Source organism: Mus musculus, chromosome 5, assembly GCF_000001635.26.
Source record: "Mus musculus strain C57BL/6J chromosome 5, GRCm38.p6 C57BL/6J".
NCBI classification, from domain to species: Eukaryota; Metazoa; Chordata; class Mammalia; order Rodentia; family Muridae; genus Mus; species Mus musculus.
In genome coordinates, this window is record NC_000071.6 from 120,167,023 (window position 1) to 120,181,694 (window position 14,672).

Consider the following 14,672-nt stretch of genomic DNA (forward strand, 5'->3'; position numbering starts at 1 on the left):
GTGCATGCATTCTGGGGAGCAGGCCTGAGCAGCCATGGGTCAGTGGAAAGAATATTTTCTGGCTCAGTGCCCTGGCTTCGCCTGTGGGTCCCAGCCCCTGCTCACCTCATGACCCCTTCTTCCCACACCCTACCCTGGCTCCCAGAGCCTGCTTTTTTTTTTTTTTTAAGATTTATTTATTTATTATATGTAAGTACACTGTAGCTGTCTTCAGACACACCAGAAGAGGGAGTCATATCTCATTATGGATAGTTGTGAGCCACCAATAAGGTTGCTGGGATTTGAACTCTGGACCTTTGGAAGAACAGTCAGGTGCTCTTACTCACTGAGCCATCTCACCAGCCCCCAGAGCCTGCTTCTAATGAAGACCCTGAGACAGTTTAGTCTGAATGGTGCGTTCATCCTTGGTGTCATAATCCGACGGATTCGGATGGGAGAGGGTAGGGCAGGTCCCACACGGCCATACACACATCTGGAACACCTGGATCGCTGAGGTTTCTCGAGTTGGGGTGGAATTAACAGTCAAAACAAAACAAAACAAAACAAAACAAATGAAAAGCAAACCCTGCCTGGTTTCAGGCAGAAAGGAAGCCCTGGTCTCTTCTTCATTGTCATCTCTTCCTCTTCTTCCTTCCTTCTTCTCCTCCTCCTCTTCTTTTTTTTCTCACTGTCTCTTTAAATGTCTGTCTTCCCTTTCTGTCCCTTCCTGTCTTGTGGATAATGACAACAGAGGGTGTTGAACTGGCTCTGGGCGTCCACCTCTGGCCACTGCATGCTTGTAACGATTTCATTAACCTAAATTATCCACTTTATTTTCTCGTAATGGGATTAGCCGTTCTCCAGGCAGTTGAAGACCAGAGGGGGAGAGGGCCTGTGTGTTCCATTACTGCACCGGGTGGAGGGCAGGACTGACTGAATGTACACCCTGGGCTAGCGAGGGTTCCTTCCTGTCCCTCTCACTAGAAGAGGAACCTGGGGTCCAGATGGGCTCGTGTGGCTGAGGGAAAGCAGAGGTACTGGGCCACCATCATGGTGACTTGTTCACAATGTCTTAACATTGGTGGGACCCATGCCAGATGCAGACCTGCCTGTGTCAGAGTGTCAGGAGTGACTAAGCGCCATCTGGCTGTCTCGGCACCCAGGGAGCCTCACTTGGTGCCAGCGCAGACTCTTCACTGGCTGTGGGTCGCAGTAGCTACAGCCCTCATTGCTCAGTTTTTCGTGGAGATGAACTGAACCTGAGAAACATGACGTCAGGTGCTGGGCTGGTACGTGATTCCAGACCTCCCTGTGAGGCTTGGGCGCCTCTCACATCAGAATGAGACCTTCTGAGTATCAGGACCAGTCTTCCCCAGTCTCATCTGTGCCTGAGCTGATGGAATTGAGGCCCTCTTGTGCCTACCCCGGCGTCCCATGTCTGTAGCACCTGTGTCCTGAGAGATGCCCAGAGTACCAGTGATTAGAACCCGAGGCCTCACACATGCTCAGGTGGTCAGGTGCTGTATGCCCAGCCTTCTTACCACTTCTCACCATGTTATGCCAGCTGGCCTTAGACTCACTCAGTAGCCCAGGATAGCCTGGAACTGGAAGTTCACCTCCTGGTTCAGCTTCCCAAGTCTCTGGGATTGTAGGGTGTGCTACCATGTCCTGTGAGGTTTTTAAATTTGGGCGAAGAGAAAACAGAACAGGGCTTTTTGGCTAAATGAGCTTCAGAAGCCGCATCCATTTACCCTCCAGACATCCCCTCTGTGTCTCTGTATTAAAGGCACAGCCTGCACCAAGACACTGGCCACAGACTGCTTAGACACAGAGGCACCTGACTTTACCTTTTACACAGAACAGTGACTCGGTTTGTGCGGGGGCAGCACTCAGAGTGCACTCCAAGTCCTCTGTGGCTCAAAACATAGCTGTTGGTGCCGTCCGAGGAAGCGAGCCCATTCTGTGTGGGGGTTACAGCATCCTTTCCATGTTTCTAGCATGTGCATGTATGTAGTGGTCAGGTTGACTTCCAGAGTCTCCCTCAGTCACTCGCTACCTTAGTTTTTTAAGATACAGTCTCTCATTTTTACGTGGGGCCTTCTGAGGGTCTGGTCAGTTAGTCTAGGGATCTGCTGCTCTCCTCCTCCACAGGGCTGGGGTTGCAGAACCATCCCTTCATACCAGCTTTTAATTGGGTTCTGGTTCAAAGCTTAAGTCTTCTTTGCCTAAGAGCACCCACAAGCATCCCCAGTGCCTGGCGGGTGTCCCAGCAGAGCTCAGCCTGCACAGAGAAGTACTTGACAGGTGCGTGTGAGACCCACAGGACAGTGAGTTCTGAAGCCCAAAGGCAGGTGAGGGCAGCTCAGTGCGTGGATAGGCTACAGGTGGGTCTGTGACTGGGGCAGACCCTATGTGACCTCGTGAAGCTTAGAGTTGCCAAGAATCCTTCTTGTCTGAACACAAGAACTGCTGTAAGGACCAGGTGACAGGTAGGGGTGGGAACCAGTGTCCTCAGAAAATGGGCCAGCCCTTCAGGATTCTTTGTACAAATCAGATCGGAACTCCAACTTGGAGGCAGCACTGGTATCCAAGGTATCTAACGATGCCACGTTAATACCTGGTCTTGCTTTATTGACATCAGTTTAATCTCTGACTCTGGATCGCCAGGTAGCAAGGGACTCACATCTCTTGACAGTCTCTTGGGGAATATGGGACCTGCCTGTTCAGGGACTGACCTGGTAGCGGTGGAGCACTGGGCCACCGGCCACTCCTCACTGGGGACTTCTAGTAAACTTGATCCCCTCTGCCCACAGTCACCCGTGGAGGCTCAGTCAGGCCAGGGCGGCCTTTCAGCATCCCCTCCTGGAGCTTCTAAGCTCACCTGGAACTCAGCTCCAGCTTAGATTCAGAGACTCCGTTTAACCACTCAGACCTCGATCTCTCATCTAGAAAACGCAGAGGCCGCGCCTGCCCGGCAAGGGCCCCATGAAAGGCTATTGAGAGACGTTAAACGCTGCCCTCCGCTCCTCTCGCTTGCTCGGAAACCAGGCCATTTTTCAGCCTTCAAGAGACAAAAATGAAAGGGAGTGTTGGCTGATGGCGACTAGGTAACCTTTTACACCGGCTCTCACCAGGCCGAAGCGCCGAGTAATTGGAAGGGCTCAGTGTAAAAGGCACTCTTAAAGAGCCAGCGAGGACAAAGAGGCAGAGACTCCATTAACCAACCCTGGGCCATCACTTCTGCAGAGCAGACCCAGTACTGCCATTCACACGTGCACATTTGCTTGCCCACGCCTGGTTGGCTGTGGGAGTGGACGCATCCCACTAAGGTGTCACACCTAGCCCAGATCATCTTTGGAGGGACCACCTCTTTCCTGGTTGGCAGGAAGTAGTTGAGAAGGTCATTGTGTGGAAACAGTTTCATCAACAAGTATGGGACAGGCCCCTCTCTCCTGCTACCAGACTCAGAGAGTAGAGGACTCATGGGTCACCTTACATCAAGGACAGCATCTGAAAGAGACCAAACGTTCTGCCTGAATGTGAGTGCCTAAGTGGACAGTGGGTGGGTTGTGCTCGACACTCAGAACACATAATGTTGATCAGCATCTAGAGAGAGGTGGGGGTGTTCCTCAGTGCTACGCACAGCTCGCTAGACTCAGCTGAGTGACGGGACCCCGCTGTGTCAGAGTATGCTTTCTGTCTTTAGCTGAGGAAGGGAAGACAGATAAGCTATTCAGATGGTATCAATCTTCATAGTGGCTTAGGGCAGAGTGGGCACCAGGGGCAGGGGCAGATTTTGAGCTGTGAAGATGACAGAGAGGGAGAGTTGAATGAGTAGACACCTGGGTCTGGGGCTTTAAGTAATGGGACCAGCTGATGCTAAGGCCCTGGGGTTGGTGCACACTCAAAGGGAAAGCCACTGTGGGTCCTTAACAGGTGAGAAGGGACAGGGAATGATTGGACAAGAAAGATAAAGGTCCCTCAGCACTGAGAGTGTGAGTCTGAGATGCCGAATCTGTTATATGCTGTGGGGTGGGTGTGGCCTTTAGCTTATTTGCCTCACTAGAGATCAGATTTGGTTTTCCTGCATCCCAGCAAAAGTGGGCTGTTTGGATGCCCTCCCTTGCCCATAAGCCAGGCTTGCTGCTAGGCTCTCTGGCTGCCCAGTGAGACTTTCAGCCACACGAGGACTCTAAGGGACAGGGAAGCTATCGGAGCAGCTGCCAGCCTCACATGGGCCATGATGGGAATGGTTTGCACATCCTCGAATTATCTGCACCCTCCCTTAGAGTGGCATTGTGGGAGCAAGTAGCAATGATCAGACCTCTCAGGCGTCGAGCCCTTGTTTGTTGAGTGCGAAAGAACAGCCACTTTTCCCACAAGGCATGGCTCCACTGGCTTCTGGCTACTTGGTAGTAGGCAGGTTGAGCCATGGACACCGTTAGCCAAGCTGCAGGCCTGGGGACCAGACACCCATCATGAACCCTGTCACCTAGGTCTCCTCCCTCTCTGTAAAGCAGAGGCTACAGTGCCTTGCTTTCAGGAGCCATGTGAGTCCCATAGTCCAGGTCTTCTCTCATGCCGCAGAATGCACGGGACTGAATGTATCAGCCGCTGCTTGCAGCGCCACACCGTGTGTGTGTGTGTGTGTGTGTGTTTGTGTGTGTGTGTGTGTGTGTGTGCGTGTGCGCACGCGTATAGCATGATAGTTCGAGCGGGGGGCCACATTTGAAGTAGTTTTTCACCGCAAGAAGATACTGCAGTTTATCCTGTCACAATACCGCCTTTCCTCTTCCTTGTATTGGGTGGTGGCACATGCCTCCACAATGCCTTGAGGGCAGGTAGGGAAAGGACCTAAGAATGGATTTCCCACGTGAACTTGAACCAGTGTGTACCACATCCAGCCCTTGGTGGGGTGCACATGGGCCCACCTCCTAGCCTATTTCCACGGCCCAGGACCAGGCTCTGGCTCCAGAGCAGTTATGTCACTCAATTCAGCTGTACAGGGCCCTTTCCCCTCCCCTCCCTTCCTTCCTCTGAGCCCATCTACTTGGCAAGTAATGAGTCTGGGCTAGGGATAGTGCCTGTATGGGGAGGGGACCCACAGAGAGAGGACACCCACCTCGCACCAGATACGACTGGCCCATGTCATAGGTGCCTCGTCCCACCCCACACACCTGAAGAAATCAGAACCACCCACAGCAAACTCCAGTTGTCATTGAAAACCCACCGACCTGCCACCAATCCTGGTGGTGGCAGCCTGGCGGAGGAGGCGGGGCCGTGGTGCGGGAGGCGTAATTGGTGAACCCAGGGTGAATGAAATAATTGGAAAAGTGAGGTGTGAGTTTGTTAGGGAAGTGTGAGCGGGTGGGGGAGGGGAGGAGGGCTGTGTTTAAAAGCCCGCTCTGGCCTCTTTATTCACAGCTTCTGATACAGTAATTGCTATTTTGTGGTTTCTATTATCTACACAGTGGGGAGCATGTGCAGCTCCGTCCCCCGGCCTACTGGGCTGGGGATGAATCCCTAGGTGCCACGTTTCCTCCTCCATCCCTGGCCCCTGGTGGCCCCCAGCCAGCCTCTTCCCACTGACCGTGGCCTTGGCTCCCAGGAGGCAGGGTTCACATGGAAGTCCCTTCAAAGGCCTCTTTTAAAAACCGGCCTCACAGACCAGGCCAGCAGATAAGAACCTTCATAATGGCTGGTATTTATATGTCTCTTATCTCCTTGGAACGAAAGGTACTTCATTGATTTTATTTTTTCTTCCCTCCCCCACCCTTCTCTTTTCCTCCTTAATTCTCTTTGGCTATCTCTCCGCCATCCTCGGCATTGGCTTCCCACAACCCTGCATTGCACAAGCACCCAGGGCCGGTCTCTGGCCAGCCCTGTACCTGAGCACCCAGGGCAGGAGCCTCCCCTCAGACCCCAGTCTGTCACCTTCGCCCTTTGCCCCATGCTTTTCTCATCTGTCAGCCAGAGGTGGTGACAGTATTGACCCCAGCGAGCATTGTTACATCTGGGGGTGGCAGGTCTCAGAGCTGAGCGGTGGGTGGGGGTGGGGGGCTCCTTTGTCGCTGAGGTGACAGTAGTAGTAATGGACAATGACAGTGTTCCGAAGCCTCCAGTCTACATTTCTAGAAGTGTCCTCACATACTGGTAAGTTCTTCCTAAGCTCTAACTCTTAACTCTCAGCTGCTCCTCAGCCTGGCTCTTTACCAGGATCACCCCCCTGAAGCTCCTGGGGTCTTTAGGCACGAGTTCCTTGGCCATTCAGTCTAGAAGCCCCAAGCCTAGGTTGTGGACTCTCCCAAAGGCCCCCAGCTCCCATCCCCACTCCAGTTCCATGGTGGCTCCAGACTGTCCTGGCTCCCGCCACCGCACTCTGAGATGCACATCTACAGACCACAGCAGCCCGGCCCCTTCCTTCCGCCTCCTCACCAGCTTCTTTCTCCACCTTTTAATTATTTTCCTTGCTTCCTCCGGCCCCTCGGCTGCTTACCATGCACCGAGCATCCACGCTCACAGCGCGATGTGGAGGGGAGGCATTAACCTCAGCAGCCATCCCCAACCCTGCCCTCCTCTCCCTCTCTCTGTCTCCCTTCCCTGCTCCCTACCCCAACACAGCCAGGCAAAAAGAAGGTGCACATGGTCCTCTCCCTTGCCCCCACAATCCTGGGTGGGTCACTAGGACTAGCTACCACCTTACACACATACACATACACCACTTCACCCTGGATTTAGCCATATTTGGGGAAGGAAGAAGTCCCACTTCTGGCTTGTCTCTGTGGGGAACAGGGCAGGCTTGAACTAACCATCCTGTGGCCAAGCAGGGGACATCACCCTCTGCTGTTTCCCACCCAGAACAGGGCTGCTTTCCCTGGATGGCTTGTTTGTAAAGCAGGGTGGAAAGACTTGGGTGGTGGACTCCACAGCCCCTCTTCATAGTCCCTGCCTCTTCCGGCTGTCTCCTGCTGTTGGTCATTCTGGAAGTGGTTTTGGCAGAACCTGTGCAGGGCAGACATTGGGCGCCAGGCTGCAGGCACGGCACAAGCAAGATGAGTGGGGGTCCTTTCACTAGAAGAATTGCACTCGCTTGCACATACATACACACACACACACACAGACTGGGTGGTTCTAGTTGGTTCACTATGGGCAGTGGCATTGTGACAGGCGTACTGGAGATGAGGGGAGTGTGGCTGGAGAGCTGGAGAGCAGTGGGTGTTGGCACCCTCTGCTCTGTCAGACAACCAGCCTGACTGCCCCATGTCATCTATCTAGCCTTCCTACATTAGATGCCAAGCCCTCAGACTTGGGCTCGCAATGTCCCCACAGGTGACCTAGAGAACCAGTGACCAATGAGCCATTTCTGTGGACCAGGCTGGGAGCCTGCCTCAGCCATCCCCAGCTCTCCCTGTTCCTGTCAGCACCACCCACGCATAGAGACTGGTAGAGGGACCCAAGGCCGTGTGTCGTGGGACGTGCAGGCCTTTAGGTGGCAGAATAAAGCAAGGTTTTGCTGGCTGTTTGACTGGTGGCTCTCCAGGCTTCTCATCTGACCTGCTCAGACTCCGACCCCCCTCCAAATCAGCTAAGAGCTCCCTCTCAGCAAAGAGTCTGGCCAGACTCCCCTCTGCCTCTTTCCTTCCCATCCTGGGGAGGCTAGCCTTGTCGCCAGCTCCATTCCCTGAGGCCTGCACAGGCGTAGGGATGGGGGGAGCTGACAGGGAGAGCTGGACGTGCCGATTCATTTTTAGGCTTCATAATGCTGCGTTTACACACAGCCCTGCCTTCAGAAATGGGGCCAGCGGATGCCGGCTCATGCTGGCAGGGCTGCAGGTTAACGCCCCAGATTTAACTTACATCATTGTGTGAGGGCTTATGGCCTGCACTGTGTTCTTTACCCAATCGGTCCTTGGCCTGAAGCATCCCAAACCACGGTGTATGGATGCATGGACCCCGTGGCCACCAGAGAGTATAGATTTTCAAATAAAAATAAGACCTCTCTTCAAATGCAGAGCGCATTGAATATTTATCAGTGGCAGTGTGTGCGTACATATTTGATAAATGGACATTACAAAGGGATTGGGGTGGGGGCATGCAGCCAAGCGACCCTGAGGAAGCTCATTTCCTTTGTCCTAGAGTCTTTCAAAGGTTAACTCAATGGAGAGGAGAGGGTCAACCCCAAGGGTGGTCCAGGCCACAGGTCCCTGGTTGGGTTTTCTGCCCCAAAACACTGCCTGCCTGGCATAGCAGGTATCAAAGGAAGCTGTAGAGGACATGCAGCTCAGAAGGAGGGGTTGTGTGTCTTCAGATCCCTGCACATCGGGGCATCTCCAGCGCCCAGGTTCTAGGTTAACAGCAAAGATTTCATGGATTGGAGTCAGTCAGCTTAGGCTTGGCACGTGCCCGGTCCCGGATATGGAGGCTTGCCTGGGAAAGGTCAGGGGACCCCACTGACCGTGCACCCAAGAGCCTTGACTCCCATAGTCATCCCCTTGCACTGGCTGGGGAAATTCCTGGCCTGGCACGGCCTGCTCAAGACCTATCCCCATGGGGAAAGAACAAGTGTCAAGGTGTCCCCCAGGTGGCAGGAGCGACACCAAAAATTTCCCATCAGCACCTTCCATCCTGATGGTGCCCTCCCTCCCCCAAGTGGTGGCCAGCAGGGAGAAGAAAGCCACGCCTGCAGAGGAGAGAGGGCTGGGTATGGGGGAGCAGGAAGGCACATGAACGAGCCAGGCAGTGGATGTTCCCGCAGCTAGCAATCTCTGGTAACCGACGGGGTCCAGAGCCCTTGGTGTCCCTCAAAGCCCTTAGGCCCCCAGCGCTCACTCTCTGATGTCTGCCTTTTTGTCTCTAGCACCTTTGGGGAACTGAAGACAGTGCGCCTGCCGAAGAAGATGACAGGGACAGGTGCCCACCGCGGTTTCGGCTTTGTGGACTTCATCACCAAGCAGGATGCGAAGGTGAGCGCTACCCCCAGAGAAGCACAGAGCCCCTGAGGCGGCAAGAGTGTGGCTGCCTCGTGCCTTCCGCTCTCTCCCTGACGCTGATGATTTATCCAGTCTCCTTGGAGGCAGAGCACTGGGCACGGGGCTTGGAGGGCCAGGTAGTACATGCTGGTGTGTGCACGTGTCTGTCATGAATGGTGCAGGTATCTGCTTCATTGCCTAGACATTTGTCCTTTCTTCTCAGCTAGCAGCCCTTCCATTGTCACCTCTCAGTGGCAGAAGGAACAATACACTGCAAACACTAGTCCTTGGCAGCCAGAGAAACATTGTCACTGAGGGTAGCTAGGTCCCTCCTAGCCTTGCCCTGTACCTCGATTTCCTTGTCTGTGAAATGGGTTAACAGTAGTGCTCCATTCCTGCTTTGTGACAGACGATCCTATGAGGTCAGCTCCCTGGCACATGGCAGATGTTCAACACAACCTGACTCCCTTCATTGCTATAACCCAGGGACCCTGTGAGCCACACCTGTGACATCCTGTCAGCAGAGCGGCAGTGCGAGACAGTGTACGCACGGTGTCCTGAGCTCTAGGCTTCCCAGACGGGACAGGGAGGGTTGGGGTACCAGGGCCATCACTGACAGTTTCCTATCCAGACCCCCAGACAAGGCTGCCCTGGGAGACATAGAGCCTAACTCTGCCCCTGAAAAAGGCCTGCTTACCAAAGCCAGCCCCAGACATAGGCTCACCATCTATGAAGCCAGCATGGCTTCTTCCCCTTGGGGAAACCTTGGAAAAGTGACTCACCCCTCCCAGTGCCTCTTGGGCCTCACGGAGCTGCTGGAGGGACAAGCTGAGCTGGACAGACGTGGGCCCACTTCTGCATTACAGTCCAGTCCTCAGGCCAGAGGCCATGATCCTCCTAATCCCAAGCCAGCCCCTCAGCAGTGACTCACAGAGGTGGCAGCTTCTCCCTCCATCCCTTTCGGTTCTTGGCTCCTGGAACCAAGAGAAAGGGCAGCTGAGGACAGAGAGGGCTCTCTGCCCACAGCCCCGGAGACCGGCTGTACCCTCAGCTCCCAGGTGCTATTTCAGGCCTTTCCATCCCTGCCGTGGTGCTCTGCCCTGCCCTCCCTGCCAGGACTCATGCCCTTTTTACCCACTGTGCCAGTAAGCTCATCTTGATGGAAGTGGGAGTGAGCTGCGTTCCATCCCCACAGTGATCCCTTGCTCTTGCTGTTTCTTGGGGCAGCTCCGTCTGTCTCCTCCACTCCCCTGGATCTGTCTGCAGAACCGGGTTGTGTCAGGAGTGGCAGTATGAGTTCTTTTCACCTGCCGCATATCCTTGCACCATGCACACAGTGTGGTCACACTCTGAACATGGAGTCATTCTCTAGCTATGGCTTGGGGCTTGGGGTTACCCTGCTGTGGAAAGATTAGAGCCCAAAGATTAGGGCCCTCATTTTCTCCCGAGCCTCCTTTTTGCACTTGATATTTTAGAGAAGAGAGGCCCCTTTAGAAACACCCCGGCCCCTCGACGGTCTCTGGTCCTCTTGGACACTTTCTCCCATCTTGACCCTGCTCCATGTAGAGTAGCCAGTCACTGAGCACTTGCAACCTTGTAGGCTAAGAGGCTACATGTATGTCCTGGGACTGAGGCAGGAGGTTGCTTGTACAGTGGAAGACTGTGAGGCCAGAGACCCAGAGAGACTTATGTCTGCCCAGAGGGGCCAGCAACAGCCCCTACTTCACCCCACCCTGCTCCTGGTATCGGGCTCTTGGCCTGGCCCCATGGTATAAGAGTCATGGTGTAGCCTCCCACCCAGGCCCACTGACCCAGAACAAGTGCTCACTCCCCATCCTGGAATGAGCGGCTCACCCTGTACCTCACACATTCTCAGGGATCCTGACCCATCAGACCCCTTCTGAGTCACATGCATAACAACGTGGGGAGCAAAGCCAGCAGGAGGCTCCATAATGGCCACATGGAGAACCCAGGCTCCCAACAATGATATGCAGGGCCTCCCAAGAGCGCCAGCATACAAGTGACGTGTCTACTGTAGGCACATTGCCTGTCCCAGTCCAGCACACCACGATTAGTGGAGATGAGCACAAACCCTCCCTCTCCTGACCTTGTCCAACTGCACAGCCCCAGAGCCCTGCCTGCCTACGGGAGATGGATAGACAAGCAGGTGAATTCTCCCTGGTATTCTAGGCAGGAAACATCAGTGCTGCTGGAAGTGCCTGTGTTATCCCAACCTCTACACAGAAGAGGGAAGCCAGTGTCCGTCAGCTAGGAGACTGATGTAGCCGGGAGTCAGGCTAGCACATATCCTACCTACCTATGAGGTCACCTGGGCTGCCCTGCCCGTGTGCCATCCCTGGTCCGGTCACTATAGCTTCTCTGGGGGTATCTGAATTGATCAACCCTGTGGACTTCTTTTGAGTGTCCCCTGGGTGCTGGTGGAGAAATGGCTCAAAGACTTGGCTTAGCATTATACAGCCAGGCTTCTCCCTCCCATCGGGCATTGGTTTACCAAAGTGCTGACCCTCCTCTAACCAAACCCGCCCCTCACACCCATTCCCGCTATCCAGCTGTAGCACCTTACCCCAGAAAAGGGCTCCCTCGGTAGAAACACACACAGAGGCCAAAAGGTCCCATCAAGACAGTTCTGGGGAGCAGCTCTTCTGGACCCCCCCCCCCAAAAAAACAGCTGCCTTCACTGCTGAGTGCCCTCCAGCACACCCCAGCACACAATGCTGCTCTCCTGTCAAGACAGTCAAGAGGGGGAGCAGCCCCTCTGAGCCTCCCAAAAACCAGCTGCCTTCTTCAGTGCTGAGCGCCCTCCAGTGTACCCTGCGCACTCTATGCCACTCTCTCACCTGGATGGGCAGTGGGGAGTCCTAGGCAGATGGATTTGATGCCCCCCCCATTGGCTAGGAAGTGTCCAATAGGCACTGGGTTTCCATTCAGGCCCCACCTTCGTCTCCCTACCTAGCCTACACTGGCCCTGAAGAAAGGGGGAAAGGGCCACCAGGAAGAAAGAAGTAGGGAGGAGCAGAGAGACGCCCGGAAACCAGAATATTAATTGTTCCCCACATGAGGTGCCTTCAATTCTCCCTCCTGAGCCACGCACGCTTCTTTATACTTTTGTGGTTGCAGCTGTTTTAGCCACCGACACTGTTGTTTTAAAAGGCCTATTTTCACATAGAATGTTATCCAATTAGCAGAGCAATGTGTTGGCTTAAATAAACACTCGGGGGGAGCCGGCAGCCAGAGATGCGATGGCGGCTGGCGTTGGCAGGCAGAGCTCTGCTGTGATAAACAACCACAGCTTTAATTGTAGGGTCGCAGGCATCTCCTTCCTCTTTCCCACTTCACCATGGCGGGTGGACACCCAGGGAGCGAGTGACAGGATGCACAAGCCTGAGCTCACACTGGCTGGAGATGGCGGTGTGGCGCAGAGGGCTCAAGTGAGATTTGGGTTGTAGGACTGGTGAAGAGGGGCAGGACAGAGCTTCTCCCACCTCCTGCCTCCCTCACTGGTACCCGGCACCCCTGCTCCGTGCTGAATGGTAGCCTGCAGCACGTGATCCGTCGGATGATCAGTAGCACATGTGTAACACGCATCCCCATGATGGTGTGCAGGGAAGAGTCTCGAGGTATCAGTACAGTGGGGTCCATGGGGATGCCCCTCAAGGAAACACCCCTTTTCCAACCAGGCAGAGGGCCTGAATGGTAGGTAGGTTCAGAGTGGTCAATGACATCAGAGCTGCCTTCCTCTTCTTCATGTGTGCCCCTGAGCCCAGGTGACTCTGCCCCACAGCAGAAGCTGGTAACACTGTCCTTGGGGAGTGGCAGGGCTTGAAAGAACAGATGGCATGGTGCATGTGCTGGGGACAGGGAGGCAGCTGAGTCCCCCGGGCCCTGAAGGTTCCCTGCTGCATGGAAACTTGCATCCGTTAGTTGTTCCGTGTCTGCCAGAATGCTGCCAGGAGCTAGCCCAGGAGTTGGGGTTTCACCTGTACTTTTCTGTTTGGGTGTTCATTCATGTCGTGTGCACGCTTACCCCGGAATTTGAATGGTGCTACTTTGCCAGGCTTCTGTCACCACAGCCCAGAGATAGAAATTCTAGCTAAGCTTACATCTCAAGGTAGGGACTCAGGCTCAGCCAGCACATGTAGGCTAAGAGCGTAAGCAGGATTAGGTGCAGCCCAGTTTACCACCAAGGCATAAGCAAGATCACACTGAGCTGTTCTGCCAACTGCTACTCGGCTCTCCAGACCATGGGGACCGAGGCCTGCCAGGCACCTCGCAGACTAGAGCAAAAGACCTTGCTTTCAGATCTGTCAGGCACAGCGTGAGTCAGAGGAAGGTGGAAACCCAGCCATGACGCTTGCACGGGCCGAAGTGCAGCTGCTGCCCTCCTCCGGCACAGGCAGTCCCTCAAGCTCACACTGAGTTGGGAAAGTGAAACTTAGAGAAGTCTGTCAGGTCACCAGGCAGTGCAGGGACCGCCTGTCGCCTTCCCTGGGCACCTGACTCCTGCCCTCTGAGGTGCTTCAGGCCTGCAGAGGCAGGAGTAGAGCCCTTCCCTACTCCACTCTGCTGTAGCACCTGGCATTTGGGTCAGCGCAGTGTACTCGGAGGTTAAACTGACTGGCTTGAGCTGATGGGATGACTGGGGTGCATCTGTCTGTCTCAGAGAGTCAGGGCACAGTCTACAAATGGGCTTGTGGCCCTTTGTCTTGGAAGGTTGCCTCTGCTTCCCAGTATCTGTAGTGGTTTAAATAAGAACAGTCCCTATGGGCTCATCTTATATTTGAATGCTTACACCAGGGAGTGGACCTGTTTGAAAGGATTAGAAGGATTAGGTGTTTCCTAGTTGGAGAAAGTGTGTCACTGGGAGTGGACTTTGAGGTTTCAGAAGCCCATGCCAGGCTGCATGCATGTCCACGTGTGTGTGGGGCAGGGGGTGCGTGTGCGTGCAGATCATTATGTGGCTCTCAGCTACATGCTCCGCACCATGATGATAATGGACTGTAACTGTAAGCCAGCCCTCAATGACATGCTTTCTTTTATAAGCGTTGCCATGGTCGTGGTGTTGGTTCACCACAATAGACCAGTGACTAAGAAAGTGCCACTCCTCAGAATGGACCCTGGTGCCATTCACTGTGGAAGTCCATGATATGCAAAGAGCTAGGACAGTCCTACCTGTGAGGAAGAGGCATCTGGGCAGGCTGGAAGCCACTAACTAGCAAAGTGTGCTGACCCGACTTAGGCCATGAGGAGGCCATGTGAAACACCCTTCCCTAGAAGTCACTACCCAGTGTTTCTTCCAAACCCGGTAGGACCTGGCTCCTCTGTCCCCTGTGCTCAGTTCAGGGCACTGGCATGCATGCACATGGCCATCCTTGGCCACCCTTGTCACTGTCCCCTTCAAGTGTGGGGCACAGATGTTGAAGGCAAGTTGGTGGTGTCATTGGATGTCTTTTGTATCTACGGCCCTCTGGCTCTGCCAGGAATAAGCAGGGAGCAGGAGGACAGGGCCAGGAGGCTGCAGACTTCTAAAGTCAGGTCCATTCTTGGCGCTGCAGACAGCTGGGGATCAGCCAGTCCTCTGTAACCACATGGGACTGAAGTCCTGCCAAGGGCACACAATGGTTTTGGTTGCTGGGAGAAATGTTGTCTTCAGGGAAAGTGCACAAAGGTTAGACCCAGCACTCCTCTGGCAGCATTCCAGACCTT

General features: G+C 54.4%; 1 protein-coding gene across 1 annotated transcript in view; it reads left to right on the forward strand.

Moving 5' to 3' along the window:
* Rbm19 (RNA binding motif protein 19) overlaps positions 1-14,672 on the forward strand; it is an 82,459-nt gene that overhangs the window by 50,510 nt on the left and 17,277 nt on the right. The window contains exon 22 of the mRNA NM_028762.1: positions 8,837-8,942. Within this exon, the coding sequence (NP_083038.1) occupies positions 8,837-8,942 (106 nt within the window). The remainder of the gene's footprint in view (positions 1-8,836; positions 8,943-14,672) is intronic.